Raw genomic sequence first — 16,673 nt, forward strand, 5'->3', positions numbered from 1 at the left:
AAACCAAAGCTCACGCCAAAAATGAATGTTCAAAAGAATGTCAAAAAATCTATTGCTATTGTGATACATTTTCTAATATGTTAATGTCGATTTATTTCTTCCACTGAAGTAGAGGGTGTAGTTGGTGACCACTCATTGCTGATTGTCTACCTCAGTGACTCTGATTGTATATAGTGCTACCTCATCTTAACGGTGTATTGTGCAGTGCTGTAAAAAGTACTACCTCATCTTAACAGTATATTGTGCAGTACTGTATATAGTACTACCTCATCTTAACAGTATATTGTGCAGTATTTCCCCATAACTCAGGGAATGAAGTTGAAAACATTTAAAAGCCATGTCTAACCTGCATTAATATCCTGCAGGACTTATAAAGGTTTAATTTGTTTTGAAGATTTGTGAAAATTCCTTTTGAATTATTAGATGTTTTTTTACAAGGTTGGAAAAGCTTTAAGTTTTGAATGATGAGTCTCTTCAGTATAGTTCTACTCTTTAAGTGCATTAGATATCATCAGTCTCTATTTGAGTAAGATCAAGTAACCAAAAATAAACATTTAACTGACATTTCCAGTTCTTAAAAGCTTTAAAATGGCCTCACAACGTGGAAAAGGGCTTTGCAGATGACCGTAGATATAGAGATCCAAAGAAAGGTATCCAAAGAAAGAGTTGTTCGCCTATAAGTAAACAAAACCTCAAAAGCAACAACAACAACAAAAAATTATGGGTTCCATGTACAACCGTTTCCACAGAGTTCTACAAGGAACTCAAAAGGGTTCTACCTGGAACCCAAAAGGGTTCTACCTACCTGGAACCCAAAAGGGTTCTACCTGGAACCCAAAAGGGTTCTACCTGGAACCCAAAAGGGTTCTACCTGGAACCCAAAAGGGTTCTACCTTGAACCAAAAAGGGTTCTACCTTGAACCACAAAGGGTTAACCTATGAGGACAGCCATGGAACCCTTTTGGAACACTTTTTTCTATGTCTATTCCTCTTTGAGTTGAATGCATTTCTTATTGTAAATTTTTATACCTGGTTGAAAGCTTTAACTCTTTGTCTGTCTTTCAGACAATTGTTCTCCATTTGCATTCTGTCTAAATCACTGATACTAAACGCAGCAGTGACACATATGTCCCACTGAGCAAAAACTGGTTCAATCAGTGTTTCCACAACAAAAATGCAATGCGATAACATTGAATCAATGTGAAAAACTGATTGGATTTGAAAAAAAGTCATCACTGTAAGAGAATTTCATATTTTTTTCAGCTTTTAACCTAAGTCCAATTACATGGCAACATTTTTTGTTGATTTCATGTTAGTTGACAACTCAACCAGATGTAATTCAAAACTAGACGTTGAACTGACGTCTGTGCCCAGTGGGGTGCTATCGGATGCCTTCTATCTAGATCATTGATGCTAAAAGCAGCGGTGACACAGATGTGCTATTAGATGCCAAAGAGTTGTCTACTTCCTCAAAGGGGGAGGACTGATGGGTCCTTCAGATTGATCCTTGGAATTATGTAATTTGAAGCCAGGGTTGGGATCTGTTCCATTTCAAATGTCAATTATGGGAGTAAACTGACATTCCAATTCCAATGCTTTTCAATGAGCAAAGTTGGCATTTTGAATTTTTGTTAACTTCTAGAATTGACTGAATTGGAATGGAATTGAGTCCAACCCTGACAGTAGTTGCTGCTCACACAGGACCAAAGAATCCAGTCAGTGTATTGACACTGATAGTGGGTGGATGATGATTTTTTATTTTGGGGGATTTTTCATCCATCAACCAGATTCTAACCTGGCTACTACGATATTCTGTATTCTAACCTGACTAATACTATATTCTATATTTCAGTGTGACAATACGACAAGGATTCTGACTATCAAATCGATAACGACTGTGTGAAGAGCAATATAATCAAGTTTTATATCTTTGAAAAACAAATAATCTTAACCAAAGAATAATTTAAAGTCACTGTTGTTTATTCATTTGGTTTGACATTTTTTACGTAACAGTATTTGCATAATGTGATAGATTTTTATGATTTTGATTCACTGGAAAGGGCATTTTATAGTCGATTCGTTGTGATGCCAAGTTCCATTTTGTATAGAGCGTCTTGAGAGGTCAAAAAGTGTTCAGTTTAGTTGTTGATGTGATTGTTGTTCAAGAGATTTCACCTTAAAGATCTTAAAAGTTAACTTTGGGACTTTTAAAAGATTTGTTATTGTTTTGTTCTTTTAGGATAATTTTATTGAGTGTTAACGCATATTTTTCACAGATGGATATAAGAAAAGATTGGGCTATTTTCCCTGTCTGTGTTCTCAGAGCCTGTGCCAGTGGCAGGTTAGTCAGTGAGCCTGTTGCCTGTTGCCAGTGTAGGACACCAATTGAACATTTTGAATGTGTTGCTTATTTTTATTATTTTACAATTTTTTTGTTATAATTTCCTGCTTTTGTAATGCATATTTACCATACCATATCATTTATAATGTTTTTCTCTCAATTGTTAAAACAAAGGTGTTTCTGTGTTACAATGCACAAGCCAAACGGTTTGGTCCTCTCAAGATTGTCTCATCATTTGAATAAAACAGTTCCTGAAAAACTATTCCTGTCTGGTGCAGTGGTGCTGTTGTGTTGTGTGGTAGTGTTTTTTGTAATTCTCAGTTGATGTGGATGAGATATAATGAGGACATTGTTTCACCTCAATGTACATTTTTTTTTAAATACACAGTATACAGCATTGACTGATATGTGGGTAAGGCTCCATCCCAAATAGCACCCTATTCCAGATGTAGTGCACTACTTTAGACCAGGACCCTATGGGGGATAGGGTGCACTACTTTTGATTCTTCAGTTTGGCTTGTGCCCTACTTTTGAGCAGGGCCAATTGGGGATAGGGTACACTACTTTTGACCAGGGCCAATTGGGGATAGGGTACACTACTTTTGACCAGGGCCAATGGGGAATAGGGTGCCCTACTTTTGACCAGGGCCAATGGGGAATAGGGTGCACAACTTTTGACCAGGGCCAATGGGGAATAGGGTGCACTACTTTTGACCAGAGCCCATAGTTGCCCTATTTTTTTGTGGAAGAATTATTTGCAATGTAAACAAATTTGCAATTCAAATTTCAGCAGATATAAATAGGTAATCTGTGAATTGTTAAAAACTTATTCGGGATTGGTGCCCCGTCCACGGGAAGGTTGAGCTAGCGTAGGCTAATGCGATTAGCACGAGGTTGTAAGTAACAAGAACATTTCCCAGGACATAGTCATATCTGATATTGGCAGAAAGCTTAAATTCTTGTTAATCTAACTGCACTGTCCAATTTACAGTAGCTATTACAGTGAAATAATGCCATGCTATTGTTTGAGAAGAGTGCACAATTTTGAACATGAAAAGTTATTAATAAACAAATTAGGCACATTTGAGCAGTCTTGATACTACATTTTGAACAGAAATGCAATGGTTCACTGGATTAGTCTAAAACTTTGCACATACACTGCTGCCATCTAGTGGCCAAAATCTAAATTGCACCTGGGCTGGAATAATACACTATGGCCTTTATCTTGCATTTCAAATATGATGGTACAAAAAAATACAAAAGAACGGTCGTTTTTTTTTCTTTGTATTATCTTTTACCAGATCTATTGTGTTATATTCTCCTACATTCCTTTCACATTTCCACAAACTTCAAAGTGTTTCCTTTCAAATGGCACCAAGAATAGGCATATCCTTGCTTCAGGTCCTGAGCTACAGGCAGTTAGATTTGGGTATGTCATTTTAGGCAAAAATTTCAAAAAGGGGCAGATCCTTAAGTTAAAGCTAGAATCCTTAGGTGCTACATTCATTTTTGGACTTGTAAATTCATAATATATGCCCATTTATTCTTGAAGAATGTAACTTATAAATGACTCATGGCCTTAGTTTAACTGTCAAAGTGGCATTATGTTAAAAATGTATATACAGTACGAGTCAATAGTTTGGACACACCTACTCATTCAAGGATTTTTCTTTATTTTTACAATTTTCTAAATGTTTGAATGATAGTGAAGACATCAAAGCTATGCAATAACACATATGGAATCATGTAGTAACCAAAAAAGTGTTAAACAAATCTAGATATATTTTAGATTCTTCAAAGTAGGCACCCTTTGCCTTGATGACAGCTTTGCACACTCTTGGCATTCTCTCAACCAGCTTCATGAGGAATGCTTTTCCAGCAGTCTTTTTTATTATAATTTTTTTATTTCACCTTTATTTAACCAGGTAGGCAAGTTGAGAACAAGTTCTCATTTACAATTGCGACCTGGCCAAGATAAAGCAAAGCAGTTCGACACATACAACAACACAGAGTTACACATGGAGTAAAACAAACATACAGTCAATAATACAGTTGAAAAATAAGTCTATATACAATGTGAGCAAATTAGGTGAAATAAGGGAGGTAAAGGCAAAAAAAGGCCATGGTGGTGAAGTAAATACAATATAGCAAGTAAAACACTGGAATGGTAGATTTGCAGTGGAAGAAAGTGCAAAGTAGAAATAGAAATAATGGAGTGCAAAGGAGCAAAATAAATAAATACAGTAGGTGAAGAGGAAGTTGTTTGGGCTAAATTATAGATGGGCTATGTACAGGTGCAGTAATCTGTGAGCTGCTCTGACAGCTGGTGCTTAAAGCTAGTGAGGGAGATAAGTGTTTCCAGTTTCAGAGATTTTTGTAGTTCGTTCCAGTCATTGGTAGCAGAGAACTGGAAGGAGAGGCGGCCGAAGGAGGAATTGGCTTTGGGGGTGACCAGAGAGATATACCTGCTGGAGCGCGTGCTACAGGTGGGTGCTGCTATGGTGAACAGCGAGCTGAGATAAGGGGGGACTTTACCTAGCAGGGTCTTGTAGATGACCTGGAGCCAGTGGGTTTGGCGACGAGTATGAAGCGAGGGCCAGCCAACGAGATCATACAGGTCGCAGTGGTGGGTGGTATATGGGGATTTGGTGACAAAACGGATGGCACTGTGATAGACTGCATCCATTTTATTGAGTAGGGTATTGGAGGCTATTTTGTAAATGACATCGCCGAAGTCGAGGATCGGTAGGATGGTCAGTTTTACAAGGGTATGTTTGGCAACATCAGTGAAGGATGCTTTGTTGTGAAATAGGAAGCCAATTCTAGATTTAACTTTAGATTGGAGATGTTTGATGTGAGTCTGGAAGGAGAGTTTACAGTCTAACTAGACACCTAGGTATTTGTAGTTGTCCACATATTCTAAGTCAGAACCGTCCAGAGTAGTGATGCTGGACGGGCGGGCAGGTGCAGGCAGCGATCGGTTTAAGAGCATGCATTTAGTTTTACTTGTATTTAAGAGCAGTTGGAGGTCACGGAAAGAGAGTTGTGTGGCATTGAAGCTCGTCTGGAGGGTTGTTAACACAGTGTCCAAAGAAGGGCCAGAAGTATACAGAATGGTGTGGTCTGCGTAGAGGTGGATTAGAGACTCACCAGCAGCAAGAGCAACATCATTGATGTATACAGAGAAGAGAGTCGGCCCAAGAATTGAACCCTGTGGCACCGCCATAGACTGCCAGAGGACCGGACAACAGGCCCTCTGATTTGACACACTGAACTCTATCAGAGAAGTAGTTGGTGAACCAGGCGAGGCAATCATTTGAGAAACCAAGGCTATTGAGTCTGCCGATGAGGATGTGGTGATTGACAGAGTCGAAAGCCTTGGCCAGGTCAATGAATACGGCTGCACAGTATTGTTTCTTATCAATGGCGGTTACGATATTGTTTAGGACCTTGAGCGTGGCTGAGGTGCACCCATGACCAGCTCTGAAACCAGATTGCATAGCGGAGAAGGTGTGGTGGGCTTCGAAATGGTCGGTAATCTGTTTGTTGACTTGGCTTGCGAAGACCTTAGAAAGGCAGGGTAGGATAGATATAGGTCTGTAGCAGTTTGGGTGAAGAGTGTCCCCCCCTTTGAAGAGGGGGATGACCGCAGCTGCTTTCCAATCTTTGGGAATCTCAGATGACACGAAAGAGAGGTTGAACAGGCTAGTAATAGGGGTTGCAACAATTTCGGCAGATAATTTTAGAAAGAAAGAGTCCAGATTGTCTAGCCCGGCTGATTTGTAGGGGTCCAGATTTTGCAGCTCTTTCAGAACATCAGCTGACTGGATTTGGTAGAAGGAGAAATGGGGAAGGCTTGGGCGAGTTGCTGTGGGGGGTGCAGTGCTGTTGACCGGGATAGGGGGAGCCAGGTGGAAAGCATGGCCAGCCGTAGAAAAATGCTTATTGAAATTCTCAATTATAGTGGATTTATCAGTGGTGACATAACCCACTGCACTATCCTCAGTGCAGTGGGCAGCTGGCAGGAGGTGCTCTTATTCTCCATGGACTTTACAGTGTCCCAGAACATTTTTGAGTTTTTGTTGCAGGAAGCAAATTTCTGCTAGAAAAAGCTAGCCTTGGCTTTTCTAACTGCCTGTGTATATTGGTTTCTAACTTCCCTGAAAAGTTGCACATCATGGGGGCTGTTCGATGCTAATGCAGAACGCCACAGGATGTTTTTGTGTTGGTTAAGGGCAGTCAGGTCTGGAGAGAGCCAAGGGCTATATCTGTTCCTGGTTCTAAATGTCTTGAATGGGGCATGCTTATTTAAGATGGTGAGGAAGGCATTTAAAAAAAATAACCAGGCATCCTCTACTGACGGGATGAGGTCAATATCCTTCCAGGATACCCGGGCCAGGTCGATTAGAAAGGCTTGCTCGCTGAAGTATTTCAGGGAGCGTTTGACAGTGATGAGTGGAGGTCGTTTGACCGGTGACCCATTACGGATGCAGGCAATGAGGCAGTGATCGCTGAGATCTTGGTTGAAAACAGCAGAGGTGTATTTAGAGGGCAAGTTGGTTAGGATGATATCTATGAGGGTGCCCGTGTTTACGGCTTTGGGGTGGTACCTCGTAGGTTCATTGATCATTTGTGTGAGATTGAGGGCATCAAGCTTAGATTGTAGGATGGCTGGGGTGTTAAGCATGTCCCAGTTTAGGTCACCTAGCAGCACGAGCTCTGAAGATAGATGGGGGGCAATCAGTTCACATATGGTGTCCAGAGCACAGCTGGGGACAGAGGGTGGTCTATAGCAGGCGGCAACGGTGAGAGACTTGTTTTGAGAGAGGTGGATTTTTAAAAGTAGAAGTTCAGATTGTTTGGGTACAGACCTGGATAGTAGATCAGAACTTTGCAGGCTATCTCTGCAGTAGATTGCAACACCGCCCCCTTTGGCCGTTCTATCTTGTCTGAAAATGTTTTAGTTAGGGATGGAGATTTCAGAGTTATTGGTGGTCTTCCTAAGCCAGGATTCAGACACGGCTAGGACATCCGGGATGGCAGAGTGTGCTAAAGCAGTGAATAAAACAAACTTAGGGAGGAGGCTTAAGTCATCAAAAGAGAGCGCCTGGGGAATAGGAGTGGAGCTAGGCACTGCAGGGCCTGGATTCACCTCTACATCGCCAGAGGAACAGAGGAGGAGTAGGATAAGGATTTGGCTAAAAGCTTGAAGGAGTTCCCACATATGCTGAGCACTTTTTGGCTGCTTTTCAAATAGCCCTTACACAGCCTGGAGGTGTGTTGGGTCATTGTCCTGTTGATAAACAAATGATAGTCCCACTAAGCGCAAACCAGATGGGATGGCGTTTCGCTGCAGAATGCTGTGGTAGCTATGTTGGTTGAGTGTGCCTTGAATTCTAAATAAATCACTGACAGTGTCACCAGCAAAGCACCACCACACCTCCTCCTCCATGCTTCACGGTGGGAAACACATTTCGAGATCATCCGTTCACCTACTCTGCGTCTCACAAAAACACGGCGGTTTGAACCAAAAATCTCCAATTTGGACTCATCAGATCAAAGGACAGATTTCCACCGGTCTAATGTCCACTGCTTGTGTTCCTTGGCCCAAGCAAGTATCTTCTTATTGGTGTCCTTTAGTAGTGGTTTCTTTGCAGCAATTTGACCATGAAGGCCTGATTCACGTGGTCTCCTCTGAACAGTTGATGTTGAGATGTGTCTGTTACTTGAACTCTGTGAGGTGCAATCTGAGGTGCAGTTAATTACTGATTTCTGAGGCTGGTAACTCTAATGAACATGTCCTCTGCAGCAGAGGTAACGCTGGGTCTTCCTTTCCTGTGGCGGTCCTCATGAGAGCCAGTTTCATCATAGTGCTTGATGGTTTTTGCGACAGCACTTGAAGACACTTTCAAAGTTCTTTACATTTTCCAGATTGACTGACCTTCATGTCTTAAAGTAATGATGGACTGTCGTTTCTCTTTGCTTATTTGAGCTGTTCTTGCCATAATATGGACTTGGTCTTTTACCAAATAGGGCTATCTTCTTTATACCACCCATACCTTGTCACAACACAACTGATTGGCTCAAACGCATTTAGAAGAAAGTCAATTCCACAAATGAACTTTTAACAAGGCACACCTGTTAATTGAAATGCATTCCAGGTGACTACTTCATGAAGCTGGTTGAGAGAATGCCAAGAGTGTGCAAAGCTGTCATCAAGGCAAAGGGTGGCTACTTTGAAGAATCTCAAATATAAAACATATTTTGATTTGTTTAACACATCTTTTTTGACATCTTCACTATTATTCTACAATGTAGAAAACAGTGAAAATAAAAGAAAACCCCTTGAATGAGTAAGTGTGTCCAAACTTTTGATTGGAACTGTATATATTTCAAATACATGTAACATAAATACTACCCATCTAATTATGTGTTGCTCACTATAAAAATACATTTTAGGGATTACTTTGAAGAAGAAAGGGTCCAATGGTTATATATTCCAAAGGGCCCCGGAGGTCCCCTACCGTCTCGTGTTTTACAACGTTCTACAATCTGCTGCAACACAGAAGAAAAAAAAGTGAGGGAGCGACTTTAGAGAGTGGTGCGAACCAGTTCAAACATACGGCCATTGTTGTATGGGCTAGCCATATATGTGCTGTGTCTGCACTGCAGTTTTGTTGGTGTGCAAGTTTAACCTCGCGTCAGTTTTGTAGAAAACCTGATATTTACATACTTTTTTTTTTTGGCCATGTCCGAGGAGATTGAAGGAACAAGGCCCGCCACCGATGAGGCAACCCACAAGGAACAGCAGGTCAGATTTGAATTATTTTGATGCTAGCAAGCTAGGGTAATGCTAATGCTACATTGCCAGTAGCTTGCTAGCCATGATAATTGTCAAATATGGATGTCTAAGCAGCATTTTAATTAGCTAGCAACTTGGTTAGTGTATTTCAAATGTATCATCACCTTGCATAATCATTATTTTAGTTATCAAGATGAGTTAGCGCGTTAAAGTGAACTACCAACACAAGTCTTTCTCAATTTACCGCTAGTTAGCGCTGTATATTGGCTAACCAGCTAGCTAACTATATGTTGTCCATATTGTTTTGTCTACGTGCGTTCATGCTTTGCAGCTAAGCTACTCTTTTTTTTGCCACACTGCTGCTACGCAGAAGGCTAACGTTGTGTGCTGCTAGCTAGTAAACTAACCCCAAACCGTTAGATAATCAAACCAAAGGACATCCTTTTCTCTGAGAATCATAACTAGTAGGTAAACTAACCATGACTTGTCAACCACGAGATTGATAAAACGATATTGCTGCCTGAACTATAATGGTACGAAACGTCATGACATTAACGTTAAATCACCCCATCTCTCCATGCGTGTTTATACTGTGTGTTCTTCTGCCAACACAGGAGATTGATGATAACGTGATCAGTCCAGAGAAGGCAGAGGAGGTGAAACTGAAGACCAGGTACCCTCATCTTGGAGCCAAGCCTGGGGGCTCTGACCTGCTCCGGAAACGCCTTCAGAAAGGGGTATGTGTTTTTTTTTTTCTTCTTCCGAGCCATTCATTGTTTAATAGTCACATGTACAGGGTTGCACGTTTGATTGCAGGGTACATTGGACTCCCGAGTGGTGCAGTGGTCTAAGGATTTTTATCTCAGTGCTAGAGGCGTCACTACAGGCGCCCTGGTTCGAATCCAGGCTGTCTCACAACCGACCGTGATTGGGAGTCCCATAGGGCGGCGCACAATTGGCCCAGCGTCGTCCGAGTTTGGCCAGGGTAGGCCGTCATTGCAAATAAGAATTTGTTCTTAATTGACTTACCTAGTTAAAAGGTTAAATAAAAATACTCGTAGGCTCTGAGCTCCAACATGCAGCACTAAGTGAAATTAAAATAATTAAAATGGTCATTTAAAAAAACAAAAAAACAATAGAAATAGCACTGTCTGCATCATAACAACTGTAGCAGTGGTGAATACATGTTCATTGGGGTGGAGGCAGATTAAAGACTGTTGAGGGGGTGATGACCATAGAGGGAACAGCAGGCAGAGTAAAGACTGTTGATAGGGTGGGGGGGAATGACCATAGGGGGAACAGCATGATCATTGAGGGGTTGTAGGGACCAAGTTAAATAAATACAATAAAAAATGTCTAATAAATCAATTATGTGTGTGTATAACAACTGCAACAGTGATGAATGTCGTTGGGGTGGGGACAGAGTAAAAGTCAGTTGTGGGGAAGTGTCCATAGGGGGTGCAGCATGTAAGGTAAGTGACTTGAATGGGTGTGGGGGGGGGAATTCTCAAGCTGTCCCTCATACCATCACGGTCACCAAATCATCCCCAGCTTACAATTGGCTCATTCATCCCCCTCCTCTCCCCTATAACTATTCCCCAGGTCGTTGCTGTAAATGAGAATGTGTTCTCAGTCAACTTACCTGGTAAAATATATAATGTCCATAGGAGGGAGAAGCAGGTAGCTGACTAGTGGTGGCTATTCAGTAGTCTTTAGGGTAGAAACTATTAGCCAGTCTTCCAGTTTTTGCCATGATGCTCTTGTACTGCCTCCTTCTGAGTGATTGGAGCGGGGAGAAGAGGGCGTGGTTGGGGTCCCTGATGATCTTCTTGGCATTCCTGCCACACCTGGTGATGTAGGTGTCCTGTAGGGCAGGCAGTGTACACCCAATGGTGTGTTCGGCTGCACTTATCACCCTCTGAGGAGCCTTGCGGTCCACGGCCGAGGAGTTGCTGTACCAGGCTGTACCGACAGTAGGCTCTCGGTGGTGCTCCTATAGAACACTGAGGGTCCTAGGGGACAGGCCGAATATCTTCAACATCCTGAGGTTGAAGAGTCGCTGTTGTGCCATCTGCACCACGGTGTCTGTGTAGTTAGACTAGGTGACACATCTGTCTGTGCCCTTGAGCAAGGCACTTAATCCTAATTGCTTCGTTGAGGGAGAAGTTGTTTACCTGGCACCACGCAGTCAGAGAGCCTACAGGGAGGAGGTAGGCAGTCTCGTCGTTGTTGGTAATCAGGTCTACTACTGTCGTGTCGTCAGCAAACTTGATGATGGAGTTGGAACCGTGGGAGGCCACGCAGTCGTGAGTATACAGGAGGGGGCTGAGGACGCACCCTTGTGGGGCCCCCGTGTTGAGATTCAGTGTCGAGGAGATAATGTTGCCTACCTTCATCACCTGGGGGGTGGCCTGTCAGGAAGTCCAGGACCCAGTTGCATAGGGAGGAGTTCAGACCCTGGGCCATGAGCTTTGTAATGAGTTTATAGAACACTATGGTATTGACGGCCGAGCTGTAGTCAATGAACATCATCCTCACATATGCATTCCCTTTGTCCAGGTGGGTGACTGCAGCGTGCAGTGCAATGGCGATTGCGTTGTCCATGGATCTGTCAGGGCGGTAGGCAAATTGGAGAGGGTTGAGTGTGTCGGGGAGGTGATATGGTCTCTGACTAGCCTCTTGAAGCACTTCATGATGATGGAAGTGAGTTCTACAGGTCGGTAGTCATTCAGTTCTCTTTCTTGGGCACAGGGATGATAGTGGACATCTTGAAGCAGGTGGGTATAGAGGCCTGAGCTAGGGAGAGATGTCTGACAACAGCCAGCTAGTCTGCTCATGCTCTGAGGGCACGGCTAGGGATGCCGTCTGGGCCAGCAGCCTTGCAAGGGTTAACACGTTTGAGTGACATATATGTCCTCAGTGGAGACATATATGAGCGTGTAACCCACGTTGCCATCGGGTGCTCTCCTCTGCAGCTCAGGGTCATTGTGCTCGAATCGTGAGAAAAAGGTTTTAAGCTACTCTGGTAGGGTGGCGTTGGTGACCGCGATGTGGCTGGCTTTCTTAAGAGCCCCTGCCACATACTGCCTTGTGTCCGACCCACTGAATTGCTCCTCCACATTGTCCCTATACTTGTGTTTCGCCATCTTGATCGATCTGTGTAGGTCATATTTGTACAGTTTAACCAAACAATTGTCCCCGGTAACCTTGCCCTGTTTATAAGCAGCATCTGTCTCTTTCAGTTTTCCTGCAAGCCTGCTATCGATCCATATTTGTTGATTTGTGAATGTTTTGAAGACGCTATCGGTATCATGTCATGGAACACATTCCAGTCCATGTGATCAAAGCAGTCTTTGAGTGTGAATTCTGATTGGTCAGACCAACGATGTACAGACCTGACCATTGGAACTTCCCTCTTGATTTTTTTTTATTTCACCTTTATTTAACCAGGTAGGCCAGTTGAGAACAAGTCCTTTATTTAACCAGGTAGGCCAGTTGAGAACAAGTTCTCATTTACAACTGCGACCTATCCAAGATAAAGTAAAGCAGTGCGGTAAAAACAACAGAGTTGCACATAAACAAACGTACAGTCAATAACACAAAAAATCTATGTTCAGTATGTGCAAATGTAGAAGAGTAGGGAGGTAAGGCAATAAATAGGCCATAGAGGTGAAATAATTACAATTTAGCATTAACACTGGAGTGATCGATGTGCAAGTAGAGATACTGGGGTGGAAAAAAGCAAGAGGATAAATAACAATATGGGGATGAGGTAGTTGGGTGTGCTATTTACAGACTGGCTGTGTACAGGTTCAGTGGTCGGTAAGCTGCTCTGACAGCTGATGCTTAAAGTTAGAGAGGGAGATATAAGACTCCAGCTACAGTGATTTAAAAAAAAATTTTGCAATTCATTCCAGTCATTGGCAGCAGAGAACTGGAAGGAAAGGCGGCCAAAGGAAGTGTTGGCTTTGGGGATGACAATATATTATGCCCCTATGGTTGTGCCCTACAAACACTTTGGTAGCTGTAGATGCGCTGAACATGTAAACTATATTATTTTCACTTTACATTCCCCTACTTGCGCAGCAATGCATTTTGTTACGGAATCATTCTCGTGCTTTTATAGGCATCCATTTTTATTTTCTGGGAAAGAGAGTCAAACACAGACTTCTCTGAACCCAAAACACATTTTTAAAGGCTGTAATATGAATGTGATAAATCATAAAATTACCTTTTATTTTTTTTTATCACAATTCAGAGATGGCCTTTTGTATAGTCACTAGGAGGCAACGCAGTTCAATCTACTGTAGTCATGGCTACTAGACTGCGCTCACCTTACTGCTGACCCCCCGCCCACTCAGCAACGATGGTAGATTTTATGAAGTTTTTAGGTTCTCTGCTGTGTGCCTCTCCTCCATGTTGTCGGTATGTACTTCATGTCCCACTTCTCATCAATATGATGGCTTGTTGCAGTGATGTATGACAGCGTGTTCATAGATGTCCAACAATCTGTTGTTAATGCCACGTATTGTGTGAGAGCTCGCGCTTTGTCCATTGTACAATTTCTCTATCCGGGCCTTCGCATTTTTAAGACATGGCATCTTGTAGTCGTTCTAGATACAGTGCATTCAGAAAGTATTAACACCCCCTAAACCTTTACCATATTTTGTTACGTTACAGCCTTATTAAAAAATGTATTAGAATTTTATTTATTTAATCCATCTACACACTACTCCATAATGACAAAGCAAAAACAGTTTTTTAATACATTTTTGCAAATGTATATGAAAATAAACAGATACCTTATTTACATAAGTATTCAGCCCCTTTGCTATGAGACTCTAAATTGAGCTCAGGTGCATCCTGTTTCCATTGATCATCCTTGAGATGTTTCTACAACTTGATTGGAGTCCACCTGTGGTAAATTAAATTGATTGGACATGATTTGGAAAGGCAAACACCTCTCTATATAAGGTCCCACAGTTGACAGTGCTTGTCAGAGCACAGATCTGGGGAAGGGTACCAAAACATTTCTGCAGCATTGAAGGTGTCCAAGAACACAGTGGCCTCCATCATTCTTAAATGGAAGAAGTTTGGAACCACCAAGACTCTTGCTAGAGCTGGCCGATCGGCAAAACTGAGCAATCGGGGGAGAAGGGCCTTGGTCAGGGAGGTGACCAAGAACCCTATGGTCACTCTGACAGAGCTCCAAAGTTTCTCTGTGGAGATGGGAGAACCTTCCAGAAGGACAACCATCTCTGCAGCACTCCACCAATCAGACCTTTATGGTAGAGTGGCCAGATGGAAGCCACTCCTCAGTAAAAGGAACATGAAGGCCTGCTTGGAGTTTGCCAAAAGGCACCTAAAGGACTCTGAGACTGTGATAAACAAGATTCTCTGGTCTGATGAAACCAAGATTGAACTCCTTGTGACGGAATGCCAAGCGTCACATCTGGAGGAAACCTGGCACCATCCCTACGGTGAAGTGTGGTGGTGGCAGCATCGTGCTGTGGGGATGTTTTTCAGCAGCATGGACTGGGAGACTAGTCGGGATCGAGGGAAAGATGGCTTGAACCCAATCAAACAAGTCGGGAGAGACCTGAAAATAGCTGTTCAGCGACGCTTCCCATCCAACCTGACAGAGCTTGAGAGGATCTGCAGAGAAGAATGGGAGAAATTCCCCCAAAATACCCAAGAAGACTCAAGGCTGTAATTGCTGCCAAAAGGTGCTTCAACAAAGTACTGAGTAAAGCGTCTGAATGCTTATGTAAATGTTATCTTTTTTTATTTTATTTTTTACATTTGCAAGCATTTCTAAAAACATGTTTTTGCTTTGTCATTTTGGGGTGTTGTGTGTAGATTGATGGGGGGGAAACAATTTAATCCATTTTAGAATAAGGCTGTAACGTAACAAAATGTGGAATAAGTCAAGGGGTCTGATTACTTTCCGAATGCAGTGTATCTATCAGGGCATTGAAGCCCACATCCTCAACCATATCATATTACATATCAACTGCAATCATTTCTGTAGTCAGCGCTGTTATTTTCTCACTCTTTCCCTTATCGCACGTGACTCCCTTTTCAGCATTGCACCTGTAGCAATTACTGCCACTGTAGCAAAATTTCAACTCAAAGGTTTTAATTTCACCACCTTCTCATTTAACTTTTCAAGGTATTTCCATACAGGACTTCACTGCTGTTGTTTCCCTGTCTCACTCAGCCATTTTTTCCCAACTGTTAATGACGATGACGTGCAGAGCGCTTTTATATCCGTGGCAAATAATTTTAAATATGCATATGTTCTCCTAACATAACTCCTCCTACTAATGTTACAGCATTGTTGCATTAGGTATTTAAATGTTTCCCTTTATGATGATCTGGACCTGTTAGTGGTAGTTTAGTAATAACTGCACTGTGAATTTCATTTTGGTTAAAAAAAATAAAAATGTTGGTTAGTGGATTTTTCTACATTTTAACAATCCCAATTTCGTTTTTTAAAGGTTCACATCCTTAGACCTGTACCATAGCTAATCTGTGTTTTTGTTTTGTGTCTCTACAGCAAAAGTTCTTTGACTCTGGGGACTACAACATGGCCAAGGCTAAGGTGAAGAACAAGCAGCAGCTGCCTGCAGTGACGCCGGCTGAGAAGGCAGAGATAACCGGGGACCACATCCCCACACCCCAGGACATCCCCCAGAGGAAGCCCTCTATCGTGGCTAGCAAACTGGCTGGCTGAGTGGGTTGATGGAACTAGGAACTTTGGAACTGTTTTGTTCTGTTACCATTCCATCGCTCGCTCGCTCTTGTTCTCTCTCTGAGCCGGTCTCAATTAGTTCCCTATGTCTACCGCTTGGCACTAACCCTTCAATGCATGCATATTTTGCTGGCCCTTCCACCATATTCCTCACATTTGTTTAAACATTGAAGAGGTAGGGGGGGGCCAAAGGGGAAGAGGTAGGGGGGCTCAAGGGGAATGGGGTGGGGCCTTTGGGAAGGGTTATGGCGCCAATGGGTTTGACCATGGAGAAGGGTTAGGGAGCCGTGGGTGGGGGGAGGAGCCATGGGGTAGGGAGCCAAGGATAGGGGTGTGGCCATGGAGAAGGGTTAGGGAGCCAATTACTACCTCTACTAGGCCTCTGTCTTCTGCCCCCTTTCTTTCATTCCTGCACCTTCTACATACAGTGCATTCAGGAAGTATTCAGACCACTTCCCTTTTTCCAGATTTTGTTATGTTACAGCCTTATTCTAAAATGGATTCAATAAAAAAAAAATGTCCTCATCAATCTACACCCAATACCCCATAATGACATCACAATACCCCATAATGACATCACAATACCCCATAATGACAGGGGGAAACAGGTTTATAGAACTTTTTGCAAATGTATATAAAAAAAAACGAAATACCTTATTTACATACGTAATGAGACTCATTACTCATGTATCCTGTTTCCATTGATCATCCTTGAGATGTTTCTACAACTTGATTGGAGTCCACCTGTGGTAAATTCAATTGATTGGACATGATTT

General features: G+C 42.4%; 1 protein-coding gene across 1 annotated transcript; it reads left to right on the forward strand.

The window, feature by feature from the left end:
- The first annotated feature begins 8,912 nt into the window (after window positions 1–8,912).
- Window positions 8,913–16,403, forward strand: LOC115192892 (cAMP-regulated phosphoprotein 19). The gene is made up of 3 exons (XM_029751823.1): window positions 8,913–9,152; window positions 9,758–9,880; window positions 15,703–16,403. The coding sequence occupies exons 1-3, from the start codon at window positions 9,090–9,092 to the stop codon at window positions 15,877–15,879; spliced, it is 363 nt and encodes a 120-aa protein (XP_029607683.1). The 5' UTR covers window positions 8,913–9,089; the 3' UTR covers window positions 15,880–16,403.
- Window positions 16,404–16,673: the final 270 nt, after the last annotated feature.

This window comes from Salmo trutta, chromosome 4, assembly GCF_901001165.1.
Source record: "Salmo trutta chromosome 4, fSalTru1.1, whole genome shotgun sequence".
NCBI lineage: Eukaryota > Metazoa > Chordata > Actinopteri > Salmoniformes > Salmonidae > Salmo > Salmo trutta.